Below are 21,487 nucleotides of genomic sequence, written 5' to 3' on the forward strand. Positions count from 1 at the left end.
TGTAGGACAAGGAGCCGGACTCTTGGACGCTTTCTGCACCATATAAATTGTGAAGTGTAATGTTGCAAAAATTTGAAAACATAAGTGGGGATGCGTACAGGAAGGGCTTGAAAAAGATATAGCAACCTGGGCAAAATGTTCATTTTAACTGAATACATACGTCCTATCCAGGAGATGAGATTTTTACTCCAGGTCTCTAAATCAGATTTAATTTGGGATAGTAGTTTTGGGTAGTTAGCTTGGAAAAGCTGACTATATTATTTAGTTATGTAGATACCTAAATATTTTATCTTTTTTTGGTGCCATTTGAAGGGGAATTGTTGAGTAAGAGACAATCTAATACTATCTGTGAGATAGAAATCAAGAATTTGTTTTTTGTGGATTTATTTTGTATCCCGAAATGTAGCTGTAAGCTTTGATATCCGCAAGAAGGGGGGGAAGAGAAACAGCGGGATCCGAGAGAGTCAAAAGAACATCGTCGGCATATAATGATATTTTATGTTCATCATCATCTTTTCCATCTATATATTGTTAAAGAAAAGGCATTATTTGGTCCATACACTCGTGCCATTAAGCCACAGCAAGGGTCACTTAGACCTCATTTATGGGTGGTTAAGGACTTTGTAATGGAAATGAATGGATTATACCTGGATCATCATCATCTATTTATATAGCGCCACCGATTCCGCAGCGCTATATAGAGAACTCACTCAAATCAGTCCCTGCTCATTAGAGCTTACAGGGGGGAGGGAGGGAGAGAGGAAGAGAGAGAAATTTGATAGCAGCCAATTAACCTACAAGTATGTTTTTTGTGTGTGGGAGGAAACAGCAGTGTGATGAAGGTGGGATGAAAGGAGCAGCAGTGTGCTGAAAGGGGCATACATATCTATTATTTGTTGTTCTTACTGTTGTAATTTTATAGCTATATAGCATTTGTGATACACATAGTGTGGTAGGGCACAGGGCCAACAAAAGTGGGAACAGGAGAGGGGGGGCAGTCGGCACAGGAGAGGGGGGGGACAGTCGGCAGAGGAGGGGGTGGGGGGGGAGTCGGCAGAGGAGGGGGTGGGGGGGAGTCGGCAGAGGAGGGGGTGGGGGGGAGTCGGCACAGGAGAGGGGTCAGAATTATTCTATAAACTGCCCCCCATAAAAGTCTAGATCCATTCCTGATTACAAGTCAGCACTTTTCATGGCTGCCAGATGCCCACAAGCCAGATTTACAACCTGTGTGTGATTCTTCCCTTGAGACACCTACACTGGCTGGTATATACACAACACAAAAATGAATAATATTTAGGAAAACTGGTGCATAGGCAAAATGTGCTGTACACCATAGGAGACCAATTCTGACATTGTTCTACTCTACAAAATGAAAGCAAACATCTGATGTGCTTGCTATATATTATAACAAATTTGTCCTGTGCACGAGCTTTCCTCAAAGTCCTCCAGTGTGCGCAAAGCACAAAAACAGAAAGAGAAACTGCTGTGGTACATACAGTACAAACCAATTTATTGGTGCTTTTTAACAGCTAATGATTAAGCACAGAAACAGTGTGATTCATATTTGTTTTGTATCACTGGATACTTGGGATATTTCCTATACTTCACTAAATACTGATGCTTTTCACACAACACCCTAGTAAGCGAGGTAAGATGTAGAAATTGTAAGCGGATATAACCACTCTCAATTTCTTCTCATATAATGAATCCAAATTGGTTGTCATAACATAATGTTCTTTTTTTATTTCCAACAGACTGTGTTCAATTAGCTTCTAAAACATTGTCGCAAATTTTATATCTTCCTCAAGATTAAAATAGAATGCAATATGCCAGAATGCATAATAGAGGCCCCAGGCAGCCCCACAATCAGATTAACCTACAAAACCATATTAAATTAATTGTTGAATATATGCAAAGCTGGAAAGTGGATACAACAACCTCTTCCATATTTCTATGTTACCAGCCATGTAACATGATACATTTCGTGAGAAATTGCCCAGTAATTCAATCTCTTATGTTTGTATTCTCTTTTCATTTTAACAAAGGAAGGAAATGAAAAATTTCAAATCAGTCACCTGTTCTGTCTAAGATCTTCAATAGAAGCAGGATTCATTCCTTAAGCATTACTTCACACAATCTGAACCCTCTCCCCTACAGTATCGTAGACTCTTGCGGGCCCAATACTTTACATAAATTAAATAACAGTTATCACTTACATAATTTCATCCTTTTTTTAAGCAAATTTTCTGTTCTGTACATCATGACATACACATTCAAATAAATGTAATGAATTCCTACCTAAGCAATTGCTTGCCTCCCAACACATTGCGTATGCTTTTATGTGTGGAACCTATGTTTTTTGGGGGGTTTTTTAATTAAAAATATACCACACCTTAAATATTGAAGTAGAAAGTAGAAATTTTCTAACTTGACAAATATCTAAAGAAACATACATTAATCCAGTTTGGTTTTTCTAATCACTATCTGAAATCTCTATGCTTACACGTCACACTTCATGTTAACCAATGGGAGGCAGGCCAATTTCACCCTTAACATTTGCTGTAGCTATGGAACTCCTAGCAGAAAGGTGTTAGTGGGTTTGAAGTGAGTAATACACATCACATGTTGTGTCGTTTTGCAAACAGTGTATTGGTATAAGTAAATAATCCCAAGACCTCATTGCCTACGCTGCACTCCATTTTAGATGCTTATGTGAAGGCCTCTTTCTATATACTTAGTACCACTAAAATGAAAAAGCTCTCCCTATTGGTAATAATAATGAAATTAAAATATTAACAACAATTGTGACTTATGCGTGGCAATCTAAAAAGCACTGAAATGCCTAAGGATAAAAGTAAAATAGGTAAAATAATATTTTGCAGAGAAATAAGAAAATTTAGTTTCCAATGCATGAATTTAAAATCAATATCAAGACAACCTTCTGTGAGCTGAAGCTTAACAGAATGGACAGCAAGGTGGCACAGTTGCTAGCATCACAGCCTCACAGTAATGGAGTCATGAGTTCATTTCCAACTAGGACCCTCTCAGGGTTTACTATGGGTGCAACGGATTCCTCCTATACTTCAAACACATAAGGGTAAGTTAATTGGCTTCTCGCAAAATGGACCACAAAGTGTGAGTGTCAGTGTGCAAGAGTGTGTTAGTGTTTCCTAAAAAAAGAAGAAAGAAATAAAAAAGTGGATCACTATGTTCAGTAAAGAGGTGAACGCATTTCATGGCAAGTTTATTTTATATACCTAGAGTTAGCACAAGTTTTCAGCTGTTTTACTTCCAATTGAAATTAAAACCATTATCTGAAGAAAACTTTCTACAAAAAGAAGTTTAAAATGTGCTTGGTAAACTTACAAGTGTGGAAGGGATGCTAAGTAGTAAATTATGTTTGGTGACACTGAGCATATTCAGGAAACTAGTAATTTGTCAAGGGTATTCTTGCAACCTTTATAAATCAAAAGAGTAAAGTTAGAGAGATATATTATTCATCATGCAATACCTAAAATAAATTACTTCTTAAGACTTTTAGTTCTGGTGCATGGTGTTTATTAGGGATCATGATAGAAAGGCAGTCATGACACTCAGAAAGCTGCACATATTTTATAAGGGATTAAGCCGTACTTGGTGCCCATAATACACCTTTGATTACATCTGCAGTCAAAGATTTTAAACTAGACAAAAACATGAATGATTTGTTTACATGAACATATAGTCATGTTCCGTATGTTCAAAATGAAAAAAAAAAACAAAACACACACACAAAGTAATAAAAGGGAATGTAGGATGAATACCTCTATATTTTAAATATCAACATCCTTTATTTATATAGCGCCACTAATTCTGCAGCGCTGTACAGAGAACTCATTCACATCAGTCCCTACCCCAATGGAACTTACAGTCTAAATGCCCTAATATTCACACAGACAGACAGAGTAGGGTGAGTTTGATAACAGCCACTTAACCTACCAGTGTGTTTTTGGAGTGTGGGATGAAACCAGAGCTCCCAGAGGAAACCCACGCAAACACAGAAAGAATATACAAACTCCACATAGATAAGGCCATGCTCGGGAATAGAACTTATGACTAAATATGGATATTTATTCTCACTGACAACAGAAAACTGTCTATATAGATAACATGATCTATGTACCTCTTTGCATAAGACAGGATAAGAAGGGCTCTGCTTATGAGTGAATTTACAATCTAGTGGGAATAGGGCACAGCTGAGATAAGTGGACCGAACATAGTTAAGAGTGGAGATTGGGGCTGTATTGATGGTGTACTAGTGTGAGTAGTATAAGTCAGAGTAGGTTAGGCTCTAATAAAAAGATGGGTTTCGGAGAGCGTTTAAAGATTTGAAGATTGTGGGAGATTGTCATTGGACATAGTAGGGAATTCTTTATTTGGGTAGGGGCACATGAGAAGTTTTGTATGGAGAAGTGAGGTATTTACTAGAGACGACATGAGGCACAGGTAGGAGGCAGAAAGGAGAATATTTTAAGATAACGTTTGAAATGTGTTCAATATAAGACCTCCAAGAAATAATTGTCTATGTATACACAATCACACAGTCCTACCTGGAAGATCACAGACCAATTCAAACATTCATGCTCAAGCTTATATAGATTGAATATTATAATATACACACACACACACACATATACATATATATATATATATATATATATATATATATATATATATATATATATATTATATTATATATTATATAAAAAGGCGTCTTCACAGCACGTCATCTTTCTATTTTTAGGTGTCACTGTCCTTTTAATTGGGACTACAAAGAACGCAATGCCGGCTCCATTGTACATTTTTTCCTACACAACTTTGAGCACAGCAAGTTGAATGCTATTGTTTGGAAAGCTTTTGTGCTGTAAACGTACAGCAGATAAAGAGCTACACAGAATCAAGTGGTTTTCTGATGAATCATCAAATCCATGCTTGCCAATAAACTGGCAGCCATTCACTCCTCAATTATGTGCAGCCAAGAAGAAAGAAAGGAAAAAGATTAGTGATACAATGAATCCAAACCAATTAGCTCTTATTTTCATTTGTCAAAATCTTAGACCCTCATTATCTAGTTCACAGAAGAATTCTTTAATAACCGGCTACGTCTGTTAAAGTGGCAGTCTCCCATAGCAAAAAAGTAAATAATTGTTTTTCATAATTGGTTTCAAAATCACAACACAGATCAGCATTGCCAGACTACTGTAGCAAAATTAAAATCATCTGTACATAAAACAGAGCATAAGCTACTATAGGGCACAACATTTCTTATTGCTTACCCTAAAATCTAAGCAAATTTTAAAACTATGCCTAGAGCACCTCCCCCCACCACACACACTTTTATATATACACATCACCAATCTTGCATATATTACAGCTCCCTTAAATCCACATCAAGACTCTTCTACATTCCTACTTCAATCATTTTTTCATCTCACTCCTCCCTCAAGTCCATTATCTTATTCCTCAAAACCCATTCACCTCACTACCCACTCAAACCTCTTCTTTATATCATGTACCCTCATCACATTCCTCTATTCATAATCCACGTATCAGCATGTCCCCTACATGATCATTGCCATTCTGTCTCACACAACTTTCCCTTAATTATAATTAAAACAGTCATTATTAATCCCTCCCATCATCATTAACCCAACTAATGCTCAATATTAATTGTACATCATTAACCTCTGCATCAATCATTGTCAGTCTACCACTAACCATTAAAAACTTGGCAGCTTCACCATGTTTACTCAGAGGAGAACTGTTCATACATCAGTTCCTCTCTGAGTATGGAGGAGTCACTGTAAGTTTAAATTTGGCATTGCAGAATGCAGGGCCATGCGCACAGCACATGAGCTATGAACTTCCACACAGAATATTTACTGCATACTTAATCAAAACATTATCAGATTGTATTTCTTTCTGCTCACCTTGTACGTCTATAGTTCCATTGTTGTCCAGAAATGGATGTATTTTCAGCAAGCAATGGGGAATATGGTCATCATCATTTATTTATTTATATAGCACAAGCAAATTCAGTAGCGCTTTACAATTGGGGACAAACATAGTAATAGACAATACTGGGTAATACAGACAAAGGTGAAAAGGCCCTGCTCTCAAGCTTACAATCTATGGGATAATGGGAGATGGATACAAGAGCTTAAAGTCTACATATTGCATTTCCGTCCTGCTAGACTGCAAAGGTAAAAAATGATTAGTATTATATATGATCTAGTCATACAGCAATGTTGGTTAGGGTGTCAGAATGTTGTTGTCTTGTGTGAATTGTGTAAAGGGTGGTAACTGGAAAACCTAGTGAGGTGAAGACGATGGGTAAGGAATATTATGCCTGAACAGGTGTGTTTTTAGAGAACGCTTGAAAGCTTCTAGACCAGAAGAAAGTCTTATTGTACAAGGGAGGGAATTCCATAGATTGGGTGCAGCTCGAAAAAAGTCCAGTAACTGGAAATGGGAGGATGTAATGAGTGTGGATGAAAGAATGCAGATCTTGTGCAGAATAGAGTTCTCTGGTTGGGAGATATTTTGAGACAAGTGAGGAGATGTATGTAGGTGCAGTTTTGACAATAGCCTTGTAGGATAGTAGAGGTTTATATTGGATTTGGTTAAAAAAAAAAAAAAAAAACAGACATCCAATGTAGAAACTGACAGAGTGGTTCAGCAGAGGAAGAATGATTTGCAAGGAAAATCAATCTAGCTGCTGCATGCAAAATAGACTGTAGGTGTTTTGGGGAAGACCAGTAAGAAGGGAACTGCAATAGTCAATGCGGAAGATGATGAGTGCATGAATTAGAGTTTCTGCAGTGTCTTGTGTAATATATGTTCGTATTCAGGTAATGTTTTTTAAATGTATGTAACATGAATTCGATTTAGATTCGATGTAGGGAACAAAGGATAGTTCTGTGTCAAGGATCACTCCTAGGCAGCAAGCTTGGTTTCATTGTCATGTCAACAGAAATAGAAATGTCAGGTAGATAACTTCTGTTGGCAGGTGGGATTATTAACTGTTGTTGAAAGACTGAGTTGAGTTGGCAAGAGGATATCCAAGATGAAATTGCAGAAAGACAGTAAGCAATGCGGGGCAACACAGATGGTGAGAGATTAGGAGATGACAGATAAATCTGTGTATCCTTATCCATAGAAATGATATTGGAATACAAAAAGAGCTTATTACTTTTCCAAGAGAAGTGACATAGATCGAGAATAGTAGAGGACCTAGCACTGAGCCTTATGGTACTCCAACTGAATAAGGAAGTAGAGCAGAGGTGGATCCAGAGAAATTAATGCTGAAAGAGGGATTAGAAAGGTAGGATGAGAACCAGGATAGCATAGTGTCTTGAAGAACTAGGAACTGTAGAGTTTGTATGAGAAAAGAGTGGTCAACAGTGTCAAATGCAGCAGAGATCAAGGAGATTTGGAAGAGAGTTAGAGAGAGAAGTTAGTTTTATCAGTGATCAAAACAGTGTAATAGTCAATGCCGTATCTGTGGAGTATGGAGAACGAAAGCCTGACTGAAAAGAATCCAAAAAGGTTTGTGGAAAGGAAACGTGTGAGGCGAGAGTAGGCAAGTCTCTCTAGAAGCTTGAAGGGGCATGGGAGCCGAGAGGTGGGACATAATCTGAGAGAGAAAGTGGGTAAGAATTTTGATTTATTTTTTTCAGAATAGGAGTAATCACTGCGTGCTATAATAAAGGGAAGATACCAGTACAGAGAGAGATTACAGATTTTAGTTAAAAGTGGAATGAGCACAGGAATCTACAGATTTGTGAATGTATAGTTGCAAGAGGACAGGAGGTTGAGTAGGGAGATAAGAGGCGAGAAGATACTTAATCTTCATTTGTGGGATCAAATGAAGAGAAGGTGTCTAAGGGTGCCGGGAAGGAATTGAGCCGATTGCTTGTTGAGGAGGACGATACCATTTGTAGTCTGATCTTATCAATCTTGTCCTTGAAGTAGGAAGCAAAATCCTGGGCACTGATCGTAGTCGGAGGGTGTGGGGTGATAGGATTGAGAAGAGATGTAAAGGAGTTAAACAGGTATATGAGGTTAGAAGCCTGAGAATAGGTGAAAAATTAGAAGTATGTTTGTTTAGCAGTGTCCAGAGCATTTCGATAGGAGAGGTAGAAAGAAGTATAGAGAAAGAAACCATTAGACATGTGTATTCTACTAAATATTTCCCTACTGGCTTAACACAGTGAGTTTGATTTGTTCGTGGCAAAGAAGATATACCTTCCCATCTCTCATTCAACGTGTCAAAGTTTCCAACAATCTGTTTACTACTAACAAATATGATTTTAACATAATGATAATTTTTTGAGTCAACTTGATAGAATTACTTGGCACAATTACTGCTCGTACTAAGCAAGCCCGTCATACAGCCACCAATTCCATCAACTACAGCATTTGAATGACTGCTGCAGTTAATAGTATGATTTACACATGGAAACCAAAAGGGGAAAGATATCTAATTACAAATTACTTTTAGTTATCTATTTGACTTTGAGATTACCTGTGTAGAAATGGTGGCACATTATCTTTAGATCATATTCCTGTTCAGTGAAACAACCAAAATAATAAAATAAAATAAAAATATATGTATTAATCATACGAAATATGAATCCGTTACCAGCGCACGGTGAATCCATTACCAGCACACGGTGAATCTGTTACAATTTACAGCCCAAGATAAAATCTCAAGGCCATTTCTTTTTAAAAATTAGTTTGCATTTAGAAACCTTAATATATAAAGTTAAATTTTGAGGTAGTATCTCAAGATTAGAATGAATAATAAAACTTTTCTACCTTTTTTTGTAACAATCACTTCTTCTATTGTATGTGTTTATCTAACCCTATCATGCACAGCAAATTATTTATGGCCATTAAATTGCCTCATTTCATATATCTATATCCATACATATGTATACACATACACACTTGATATGAATATACGCAAATCAAAATTATTTTCCTCCATTAGCAAAATATAGCACTTCAACCGATTATTACAGCCAACATCTTCTATTTTGTTTGTTTCATTTGTAGCGTTTAAGTTCATGTTGTCGTGGAACTGGCCTTAGACAACATTCTTTTATAATTGAAAATTTTCAAGCAATATACCCAAGAATGGACTTGCCTCTTTACATTACATTTTTATAAACCTACTAACAGAAACCATTTGCTACAGACTGACAGCTTTCACCGTCTCTCCTTAATTAAAGGAGTCCCTTATACCTGGTCACTTTGCAAGATATAATTATCGCGAGTCCTTTCATTCCACCCAATTGGATTAAATCATTTAAAGGTTCCATGATAGAGACTGATGACAACTTGAGTTACTGCAGGTTTCCTCAATACAAACTTCTTTATTGATTCCCATAATCACAATAATTATTTTTCTCCTCTACATTTTTCCAGGCAAGTAAAACATTTACATACGACTTGGTGATCACATAGGAAAACAATAACAAACAAATCCCTACTATTTGCCAATTTGCCTGTTCACAGTACAGGCTACAAAGGAGAAAGTAATCTTAAGGACATCTTAGTTGAAACGAACATCTCTCCAAACAAGATTCCCCAGCTCAAATATAGTTTCCATGTCATTGACTGGAATGTTACAAATGTACCATATGCAGTGGGCTTGGACTTCATGTTACTCCTACTCTGGTGCTTCTGTGGCTTATGTTGCCAAGACAACCAATGCTACTTTTAGGGAATGGATACTCTACCCATTTGGCATCTATGTGAAAGCATGATGAAGCTGAAGCAAGACATTTTCTTAACATCTATTTACAAATTCTTGTATACAAGGGGTTGAATGAATAAATATTTTGGGAATGTTTTTTGCAATTATTACCTTACAGAACTCTGTAACTATAGCATTAGTGTCTGTCCACTAATAACCGTTTAAAACCATCAAACAAGGCAACATTTGCACCCACCCAGAACTTATACTGATATGGAGAACCTATATATCTATTTAGCAATACAGAGCTTTAAATGCAAAACTTAATTTCACACAAACTTTGTATAAACAGCTCTTTTTTTTATCCTACTTGTTATTTTAAATGAATGTATTTAACAGAATTAAAAAAAAAAAGTTTTATTAAAAATTTACACTAGTTCATTTTAAAGTACATTGCTTGCATCTATGATAAAGTCAACATAAAAGATTATCCTCCTGAGCATTCATTATCATGTTCGTGAATAGAAAGAAAAACATTCTCTAATACACATACTTTAACTGTGCAGCTGCTTCAAAACAGTTTAACAAAGCTGTATTCAGAGGATTGTCTAGGCAAAATGTGATGCTCCAGGTGATCTCAGCAGATCCTGCATGCCATTTTAATTTACACTGCTGGAGCAGATGTCATAACAGAAGGAAAGAATAGGATATTAGACCAACTTTGTAAAACATTACCTTGTTAAATAGGAAGATATTTGTAACAAAATGGTTCATAAGTTGACTTTGATTTTCATGTAGAATATCACTTATTTGGTGGCAAAAAAATGCAATAGTTTAAGGCCATTCAACCGTATAATAACAGCATTTTGGGGTTTGGGCTCTAAGACATTAATGAGCCAAAGACAAATATCATATTGTTTAGACATGAGTAATTACACCTGTATTCCAAAATCAAGTTGGAGGATTCAGGCCAGTTTTAGTGCCTAACCTAAATTGATAGTGGGGTTAGGGTAGGATTAGAGATTGGATTAATAATGCTAGGAATATGCAAAGCTTTAACTTCAATTAAGAAAACAAAAATGCCTCAGATCAAAAATAGTACCCATTCTTCAATGCTTAAAAGTACAACAAGCAAAGCAGACAGATGTTCCTGATGCACTTCATACATTGCAGTTCTTAGTCATAGATACATCCTACAAAACCTTGACACCTAAATAGTGAAGTAGGATGGCCACAAAATGGTGAGCAAACCCTCTACCTTTATAATAGGCACTGAAGTCTAAATATAACGCATCTGTAAAAAAAAACAGATCATTGTACATTGTAGAGTATTCACTGTACATCATTGCTTCATATGACTTCTAACACAATAATACTGGTTAAAATGGTTTATAGCATGGGTGACCAACCAGTCACAGACTAATAACCAAAAAATAAACTAGATACCGCAAAGGCTCATGCCTCTCAGAACATCCCACCACATTTCCCTTAGCTGTCATCACATTGCCCGACATGCCCCTTAAAAACGCTCAGACCGTCCAACATGCCAGTTAAATGCACTCCAGCCACCCCACATGCCCATCAGACCACTCTACATGCCCCTTACATGCCCAGTCACATGAATCTTAATTGCCCTCAGATGACCCCACATGCCCCCCCCCTACATACCCATCAGTCTTATTCTCTGCTTTACAACAGAGAAGCTCAAGTATGCAGGTTACAAGCCTGGGTCTACTTCCTTTTCATAGGAAATTTAGAAGAACATGATAGGGCTGAGTCATGGAACAGACTTTGGTGTTAAAAGCCTGAGCAGAGATGAGCGATTGGAAGCATTTTGTTTTGTAATGTCCAGAGCATTTTGAGAGAAGTAGTAGATAGAAAAACATGTTAACAAATCATTAGAGGTACGAGAGTTACGCTAGTGACGCTCTGCTTTACGGATTATTTTTTTTTTAAGATTTTGCGTTACTTTAGTGTTCCCCCAAAACACCCACCTCCTATTCCCAGCTTTAAATTTAAGGAACAATGCTCTGTAATCATCTTAGGTGGTCTATGTGAAAGTGTTCTGAGTAGCTATGAAGTACATTCTGGATGTGCTATCTGTTCTTTGCACATTTCTTTATGTTTGTGAAACACACTAAGAGGAAAGATTTCTTCATAGCCGATATACTTGCTATCAGAGAATACAGTTGCATCTTCTTCACTATGTGGATACAAAATCTAGGTGGGCAGAACTGGCATAAAAACAATCAAGCACATTTTTTTCTTCTCCTCATTAACTTCTTGTTAATGGCAAAATACTCATATAGGAAACATCATAACGCATAAGCAGCTACATTAACAAATGTTTAAAAGAATGTCAAATTATTTTTGTGTAAGATAAATATTAAAACATTAATATTTTAGTGATAATCATTTATTTCATTAGCAACTTGAAAACTTTCAAAACCTTTAATTCATACATATGTTAATTTTGTACAGTAGCATGCACTATATAGTAAATTGAGCAAAAATAATATTTTAAAACAATAGTAATTTGCATAGCTTATATACAGTAAGGGTATTTAATATGTTATTGGTGTCATATTCTGTTGGGCATATTTTTTATAAATTATTGTAGATGATTATTTTAAATTTAAATGTATAGAAAAATGTATGCTCATTAGACTTACTTAATTGATCCAACATCTGCAGCATATTTAGATTCTCAATGATTGGTTTAAAATCCCTCAAGTGGTTTCATGCTGCAACTTATATAACAGAAAAAGAAAGCAATTTATATGGAGAACAAACTGCTGAGCACTTTTCCCCAAGGAAGAAACAAGTTGGATGGTTGTACCAGCTGTACTGTGCAACAACACTTCCAGGAAGCCATTGTGCTGCCAGCTATATCAATAGCGATGCTGAGCAAGACGTGTGTGAGCATAAATGGGATGCGAAGGATGAATAAGCCCAGCACATAAGAGAACGATTTAATAATCTCTAGCTTAACAGATCTTGCATAAATTCAAACAGTGGAAAACAATAAGGAATAGGGAATAACACTAACTAGCAAAAAATCTAATATACTGCACTGTACCAGTTAATTTACTCCTTATTTCCAGGCACAGGCCTGTTAATACAAATATTTTTTACATATTTTGGATTAACCCTAAGTATATTATCTTTATGCTAGATGCAGGCATGCGAGTGCTTAAAAAAAAACAAAAGAAGTAGATTATGATGTATTAGAATAGTTATTTAATTTCTGGGTAGAACAGATAGTGTAGTGTCAAGCAGATGAGTCGAGTCTGTAACACTGCATCACACAGGCTCTGCCCACTGACAAATTAAACTATGCAATCTTGCATCTATCCCTGTACTTTGCTAATTTTGTCAGCTGCAGGTGCCATCTTGCTTAAGAAACCACAGGATGAAAACTCAATAATAAAATAAAACTGCCGTAAACCACCTAAACACTCAGGCTTATTTATCAATATGCCACAAGGTCCCATCCCGATATCAAAGGCTACAATTATTACTTCCACTTTGTACCTCTGAGTTAAACAAAGTACATATGTATGGACATGCATGGGATTCGTCTACACACTATGTTTTTAAAAAAGAGGATTATGACCCTTGGCACATTGTTTTAATGGAGCCAGTGATGTTGTGATCTCACAGGGCTACATACAAAAAGAGACAGACAATGCCAGAAAGATGAAGGGGTGAATTAAAAGAGAATATCAAAGATTTTTTTGTGTGTGGTTTTTAACAATATACAGTTCATGGACGGCTTTGCTTTGGTTAAATATATTTAATATGTTGCAGTTCGGTTACAAAGATAAAATATACTGATAAATACCTCAAAATCTATTCAGCTATGATGGTGTACATAACACAATACCAGACACTAAAATAGGGTGTACTATTTCAGCCTTATTGATATTATTTTCCATAAATTCCTAGCATAGTTGCACATTTTTTTAGGCACCCCAGGCTACTACAACACCCTAAAAGGCAAATACAAAAAAAATATTGTGAAATGGTGACTTCACCTACTAACAAGGATGTGTTTTTGAGTGCACCTTAAAGAGATGATCCACATTTAGAGTAGGCATTTATGTCACCCTGCATCTTCTGAGAAATAATACAGCAAGGTTCCAAGAAACTCATAGATACTACAAACCCACAATATATTAATACAGAGAGTTAAAAAAAAAAAGGTTAACCTTGCACTGTATATAATATACCCTTCCCTTTAATCGCAGCTTGGGGGGTCAGCTGCATACAGCGGTTTTCACTGGGGTTCTGCTGGTTCCATAATATTTAATGACCAAATCAATTTTGCTTACTTTACATGGTAGCGGTGGAGGGGGGGGGGGGGCTGTAAGCAAGGTCCAGAAATCACAAGCCCTAATCTCTTGATTTTAGCTTGTGATTGGTCCTCCCACTCACACACCCCAGGGCTCACGGTGGGATTTCAGCCAGTGCTGTAATAGAAGGGAGGAGACCCCAGGAATTGCCTTTGCAGCTTTAAAGAGTTATTATAGTGTTATTTCTACATACAATATATTGCTTTATCTTCGTTCTTTCCTTCAGTGCATTTCTTTGTATCATAAGGAAGAGTTACAGATTGTGTTGCCCCTGGATACAAAACAGTTTGATTATAATGTCTGCTTTGAAAACAATTGTATCTGGAGTCTAAGACTGACATATCCATTAGCAATGAAAAAATAAGCATCTCTGCCAAATCAGAGCACATGACAGAACAGCACAGAAGGAAAACACAAAGTTAAAGCAATGTAGTTAGCAAAAGTTGCAGGCAGGTATGTTTGCCTCACTATCATGTGGAATTCTGATTCCCACCAGTCTTTTGTACCTTTGCTGCATTATTTCTATAAGAAGCGTTTGTGTTTTATAGCATTTATACTACCACAAGTAAAAATGTCAACAGGTATGAGGCCTAAAAAAGAAAGATGAGACATTAACATTGAGAGGAGAGGGAGAAAGAGAGAGGGGGTGAGAGCACAGGGGACAGAGAAAGAGAGAGGGGGAGAGAGAGCCATGGGACAGAGAAAGAGAGAGGGGGAGAGAGAGCCATGGGACAGAGAAAGAGAGAGGGGGAGAGAGAGCCATGGGACAGAGAAAGAGAGAGGGGGAGAGAGAGCCATGGGACAGAGAAAGAGAGAGGGGGAGAGAGCGCCAGGGGACAGAGAAAGAGAGAGGGGGAGAGAGCGCCAGGGGACAGAGAAAGAGAGAGGGGGAGAGAGCGCCAGGGGACAGAGAAAAAGAGAGGGGGAGAGAGCGCCAGGGGACAGAGAAAGAGAGAGGGGGAGAGAGCGCCAGGGGACAGAGAAAGAGAAAGAGAGAGGGGGAGAGAGCGCCAGGGGACAGAGAAAGAGAAAGAGAGAGGGGGAGAGAGCGCCAGGGGACAGAGAAAGAGAAAGAGAGAGGGAAAGAGCTCCAGGAGACAGAGAAAGAGAGAGGGGGAGAGAGCGCCAGGGGACAGAGAAAGAGAGAGGGGGAGAGAGCGCCAGGGGACAGAGAAAGAGCGAGGGGGGGAGAGAGCCAGGGGACAGAGAAAGAGAGCCGGGGCGAGAGAGCCAGGGGACAGAGAAAGAGAGAGGAGGGGAGAGAGCCAGGGGACAGAGAAAGAGAGAGGAGGGGAGAGAGCCAGGGGACAGAGAAAGAGAGAGGGGGGGAGAGAGCCAGGGGACAGAGAAAGAGAGAGGGGGGAAGGAGCCAGGGGACAGAGAAAGAGAGAGAGGGAGTGAGAGCCAGGGGACAGAGAAAGAGAGAGGGGGGAGAGAGCCAGGGGACAGAGAAAGAGAGAGGGGGGAGAGAGCCAGGGGACAGAGAAAGAGAGAGGAGGGGAGAGAGCCAGGGGACAGAGAAAGAGAGAGGAGGGGAGAGAGCCAGGGGACAGAGAAAGAGAGAGGGGGGGAGAGAGCCAGGGGACAGAGAAAGAGAGAGGGGGGCGAGAGAGCCAGGGGACAGTGAAAGAGAGAGGAGGGGAGAGAGCCAGGGGACAGAGAAAGAGAGAGGAGGGGAGAGAGCCAGGGGACAGAGAAAGAGAGAGGGGGGGGGAGAGCCAGGGGACAGAGAAAGAGAGGGGGGAGAGAGCCAGGGGACAGAGAAAGAGAGAGGGGGGGAGAGAGCCAGGGGACAGAGAAAGAGAGCCGGGGGAGAGAGAGCCAGGGGAGAGACTGAGGAGGAAATGACAGAAGATAAAAAACGTCAACTGTAGATTGTGAATTGTTTAAGTGTGGATGTGTAGGGGTTTTTCTACACCAAATGTTTTTTCTCAAAGTATTAGGAAATTATATTTAAACACCACAACATTTAATCATCTTTCTTCTTGTTCATCCCCAGGTATGTAACAACTCTCAGGCTCTCCTCATCTCATTGTAACTTGTGCTTCACATTAATCCAAACTGTGTTTTATTTTTTAAAGTATAACAAGGAACTATAACCTGTGTTAGATTGCTGGTCTGTGAAGAATATTTTATGAAACCATTTTGACCTAGCCTAAAACCAATAGATTTTTTTTTACAATCTGACCAATTTGTACAGATGTAGCTAGTTTGTACTCATACCAGCTATGTATTGGCATGCACCCTAAGGGGAGATATGTTGTGGTGTGGATGTGTTAGGGTTTTCCTACACCAAGTGTTTTCCCACAAAGTGTTAGGAAATGCACAATGAAGTGACAATTTAACAGAGAACAACCACTAATACCAAATACTAAACTTTACCTCCTACAGCCAGTCAACTGCACTTATTTCTTTGTCTTGGACATTGTAACTTAGCAAATATAGCTTTAATTTCTCTCTTTTTTTCCCTACTTCACTCTTACTATCAGCTGGTCAACTTATGCTCGCTCTCTGTCCAGTACCCTTTCACTTGTTACTTCTGCTTTCCACAAACTCTCTCATCACTTCGCTCCGGCCATACCTCTTCACTGCTCTCTTGACATTAATTCCCCCTCTCCACAAACCTTATTTCCCCATTGCCTTTGTATTTACTGCTCTTATCTCTACCATTATTGTACTGCATTGCCTTTGTCATTGTACTGCTCATCATCATCAAAATTTATTTATATTGCACCAGCAAATTCCGTAGCGCTTTACAATTGGGAACAAGCATTAATAAGACAATACTGGGTAATACATACAGACAGAGAGGTAAAAGAACCCTGCTCGCAAGCTTACAATCTATAGGACAATGGGAGTTAGAGACACAAGGGCATGTGCTAAATCATATTGCACACTGGACCAGCTAGAAAGCAAAGGTAAAAGTATTGAGTGGGCTGTGTGTGTTGCAATGTTGGTCAGAGGGTTGTTGTCTTGCGTTAGCTGTGTAGAGGATGGTAATAGGGTAATCTAGGGAAATTAAGATGGTGGTTGAGGAATATCATAACCTTGTCTGAAGAGGTGGGTTTTCAGTGAATGCTTGAAGGTTTGAAGCCTAGAGGAAAGTCTTATTGTGCGTGGGAGGGAATTCCACAAAGTGGGTGCAGCCCGGAAGAAATCCTGTAACCGAGAATGGGAGGATGTGATGAGGAGAGACGTAGATCTTGTGCAGAATGGAGGTGTCGAGTAGGGAAATATTTCGAGACAAGTGAGGAAATGTATGTTGGTGCAATTTTGTTGATGGCCTTGTATGTTAGTACTGCTCCACCATAACATTACGGTGACAAACATTGCTGTGCCATATAGTATTGCCATGCTGTTGTTTTAACACTTTGATTATATTGCCACTGTTATTCTAGTCCCCTGCACCAATTGGACCATGTAGGACTCTGTACCACCCAAGAACCTGAACCATCATTGCCCAAGCTAGGCTTCTCTACATCAGTATTTTCAGACCTCTGCAACATAGTCATGTACACTATGCCTATTGTTCCTGATTTTATCCCCTCCGTTTAGAATTTAAGCTCTCACGTATAGAGTTCACTACCCTATGCAATATACGTCTACTGTCTCACGTCTGTCCACTCTTCATACTCCTCTCTGTCCCTGTTTTGCCTTGTGCAGAGCTTTTATATGCTGTGCAATTTGTGTTAATTCCATTCACCATTTATTATTATGCTTTTCTGTACCCATTGTTCTTGTGGTATCTTATAAATGAAATATAAAACAGTAATAGTAAATCAAATTCTAGGTCCATAGTGTTTTTGACTACTCTAAATTTAACAAATGCCGTAGTGTTAGCCTCTGCATGGACTATGAATTTAAAAGATAAGCTATTCAACATCCATTTTTATAATGATCTAATTTTATTTTGCTGCAAAGTGTCACATACAAATCCACACTTCATCGCTTCCTCTTATTACAGTTGAACATCTTCAAGAAAGTTAAGCTAAATTCTTATATTTCCCAACATTACATATGAAACTGTCAAAATGTACTTACTGCATTTGACGCAGCGCTAATATACTGCATGACCATTTCTTTCTTGGTTGCAAAGTCCTTCTCACGCAATGGTGCTTTTCGATCTTCATTTAAGTTCATATCTTCCTGAAGTACAATATTTAAAAAAAAAAAAAAATTAGTATATATGTAAAGCAGTAGTCTGCCATATTAAGATACACTCTAAGTATTTGCCTCCACACTTGTACTGAAGGTATACATTTAAAAACAAATTACACTGCTAGAAAAGCCACAATTATTTTTAATCCAACACTGCAGGTATTTATTTTCATAAAAACCTGGGTCACAAAAGTTTTATGACGGCACATGTATACACTATAATAAATATTAATATAGGTGATAAAATATTCAAAACCTGTTCAAATATCTATAATTGTTCAAGTTATAAAGACTAAGTCACTGAGAGATTCTGTAACCAACCATATAATAGGCAAGAAGAGACAGGCCAAGATTTTTTTCATCCCGTATAATAATCAAGGGTTGTCATCTTCTTACTGCCATCTTAAAACAAATGCCAAAACTAGCGCTGTGAAAGGGGAATTATAAAGTGACCTAGTCTCAATACATTTGCATGCACGTTGTGCAAAAATTATACCTGTTGGTGAGAGGGGGGGGGGGGGGGGAAGGTATCATTATGAAGAGGGAGTGATATAAAGAGAACACAGTAGCTAAAAAGGTATTTTAAACATCAAAGCAGGACTGGGGTGAAAAAAAATCACCCAAATTGGTCAAAAAAACATAATAAGGCAAATGTAATATACACAGACCTAATATATAAATGTATTATAACACTAGTATCTAGTGTTACAAATGTATTATAACACTAGATACAAAGAGTGTAAAGACGCTAAAACCAAAACAAAAACAAAAAAATAGATCAGTTAGATGCTGTCACTGTTGAACAAAATTTACAGTCCTTCCAGACCAAGGTCTAATTGGATCTTTTTGGACCCATACATAATGTGATTTGTAAGTTGTCTGTCTGCAAGGGTTCATTAAAATCCAGTCATCAGGGGTGCATGCACCCTAATTGACTGAACTGAATGGGGTAACTGTCTCCCTTGAATAATATGACCGTTCTCCAAACTGTAAAGGTGGAAAGACTGAACAAAGCAACCAGAATGACTCAGATCCACCTTGACTCCATACAAGACTGTCACTGACGAACTTTGCTGCAAAACTTTTAGTCTCGTAATAAACATATAATTATGTGTCATGACGTGAAACGGAAGCTTCACTTGTTCTCACTATAGCTGCCTGCCTGGCCCAGAGAGCACCTCACAAGCAGCTCCTGCAGAATTTTCTGTGACAGATGTTTTTGTCATTTTGGCCCTGGCATCTAACTCACGGTGAAAGTGGCAAGCTCTGATGAATAGGCATCTGTAGCTAGAGAAACCAATTGCAGATAAGCTAATGCAAATTGTAACATTTACACCATACCAAACACAAATTAACTCAAAAATAGGCCTGACTAGTCCGTATGTAGCCGAGATTCCATCTCAGCCTGTGCCTTATTCTGAATACGCAAAGAGTAAAAATTTCATGCAATGGATTGGTATAAAAACAGTCAGTGAGGTGGCATAATACATATTTTTTTTAGAATTCCATCTCGAAACATTCCCAAGTCATGCTCTGAATGCAGTGTATAAAGCTTTGTCGGACAACTGCAAACAAAAATTGCATTAAGTGCATGCAGCGCTGTACAATGAGGGGATCAAAAATAATTAAATTACGTATGACCTTTAGAAAAGCAAGTTACAAAATAGTTATATTGTATTATACAAAATAAAAAAGTCTGAATACTATAAAATGTACATCTAAATATATATATTTGTTTTACTGCTTAAAAAATGCCAGCTGTTCTGGATGAAGGTTAAATTGCATTTTAAAAAGGATGATTTTAATTGAACCTGCATCCTCTGGCAATTAATGAAGAGGAGATCTGAAGTTCAAGCACTGTGCGTGGATTTTGTAAATGGTCAAAATATATGTGAGTGTTTTCTATTTGTGATACTAGAGTCACAAATTATTTTCACTTACAAAACAATACCTGCTCATTTACTGTGTTTGCCTAAATCAATACTTATTCCAAATGTATATAATACCCTTATAGAAATGTTTGTACAATTTGTATAGACATTGTGCAGTTTTCTTTAAAATCAGTAAGAAAAATAAAGATATAGAGATAGAAATAGAAATAGAGATATAGATAGATATAGACACATAGGTACTGAGTCATTAAGCAGACCAAAGCAATAAAAAAAAAAAAAGAGTAACTTTGCACCTGGACAAAAGCATGTTGCATTGGAGGGGAGGTAAATTTAAAATGTGGGGATAAATTTATAGTTGGGGTAGGGCATGTCCTAGATCAACTTTAAATTTCAGTGTAACAATAAAGCTATCAAGTATTTGTGTGCAATATGAAAAAACAGCCAGTATTTAACTTCCATGCAAAATAATAAACTTATTTACACCCCTTGAATTGTACCATGGTTTGTCCAAGAGAATAATTACTCTATTGTTTTACCTTGCTCTTATTAATGACTCGGGCCCATAGATAGATAAATATATATAATATTCAGTAATAAATTTAACAAGCCAATGTCCATATAATTTAAGATGCTAACATGACATTGATCCCATGTTCCTCTGCACAATGCAATTCTGACAGCCAATTAGGCCATTTTAAACTTAATTGACAAAGTGATAACTGATCGAGATCAACATAGAATTACATATAAGATTTCTAGGAGGACTGGTGGAAAGTCTGGTTGTAGGATGATCGCCATCTAATCTATTATGAGGAAATGGTCTGTCGCACTCATCGCAATAGCCTGATGTGGGCCTGCATATCTGTGATGGGAATCTCAACATTCATTATTAAGGAAACGCAAATTGTGATCAAGTACAGCTGCAAAGATCAGGAGAAAGCAACAATATTACAGAAGTGTACAATTATTTATATTCAGGCTGGGAGCAGGCAGCTATGGTGCATTGTCCGGATTTACCGGCAAAATAATATTTTTTTAAAATTTTCTTTTAAAAACATTTTTATTTTGTCAAAAAAATGTGAAAAACAAGTGATGGGGTACAGAAAGCATAAGGGAAGGTGGATGATTATGATTAACTTTACAGGGAGGATTATTACACGATGTCAGACAACCAATAACCAAAAGCATCTCTCAGACAAGGGTATATCATCGTTTTATTCTGTAGGTTCGAACAAACAGAATTTTTTTTATAGTTTTGCTCAAAACTTATCATTCATATATGACCTCGCATTGACCATATTTAAGTACACCTTTATTTTCATGAGACAAATTGCAGTACC

At 37.7% G+C, this 21,487-nt stretch overlaps 1 protein-coding gene across 1 annotated transcript in view; it reads right to left on the reverse strand.

The window, feature by feature from the left end:
- Positions 1 to 21,487, reverse strand: part of DIAPH3 (diaphanous related formin 3) — a 503,156-nt gene that overhangs the window by 358,493 nt on the left and 123,176 nt on the right. The window contains exon 4 of the mRNA XM_075199796.1: positions 18,139 to 18,243. Within this exon, the coding sequence (XP_075055897.1) occupies positions 18,139 to 18,243 (105 nt within the window). The remainder of the gene's footprint in view (positions 1 to 18,138; positions 18,244 to 21,487) is intronic.

This window comes from Mixophyes fleayi, chromosome 2, assembly GCF_038048845.1.
Source record: "Mixophyes fleayi isolate aMixFle1 chromosome 2, aMixFle1.hap1, whole genome shotgun sequence".
Classification (NCBI taxonomy): Eukaryota; Metazoa; Chordata; class Amphibia; order Anura; family Limnodynastidae; genus Mixophyes; species Mixophyes fleayi.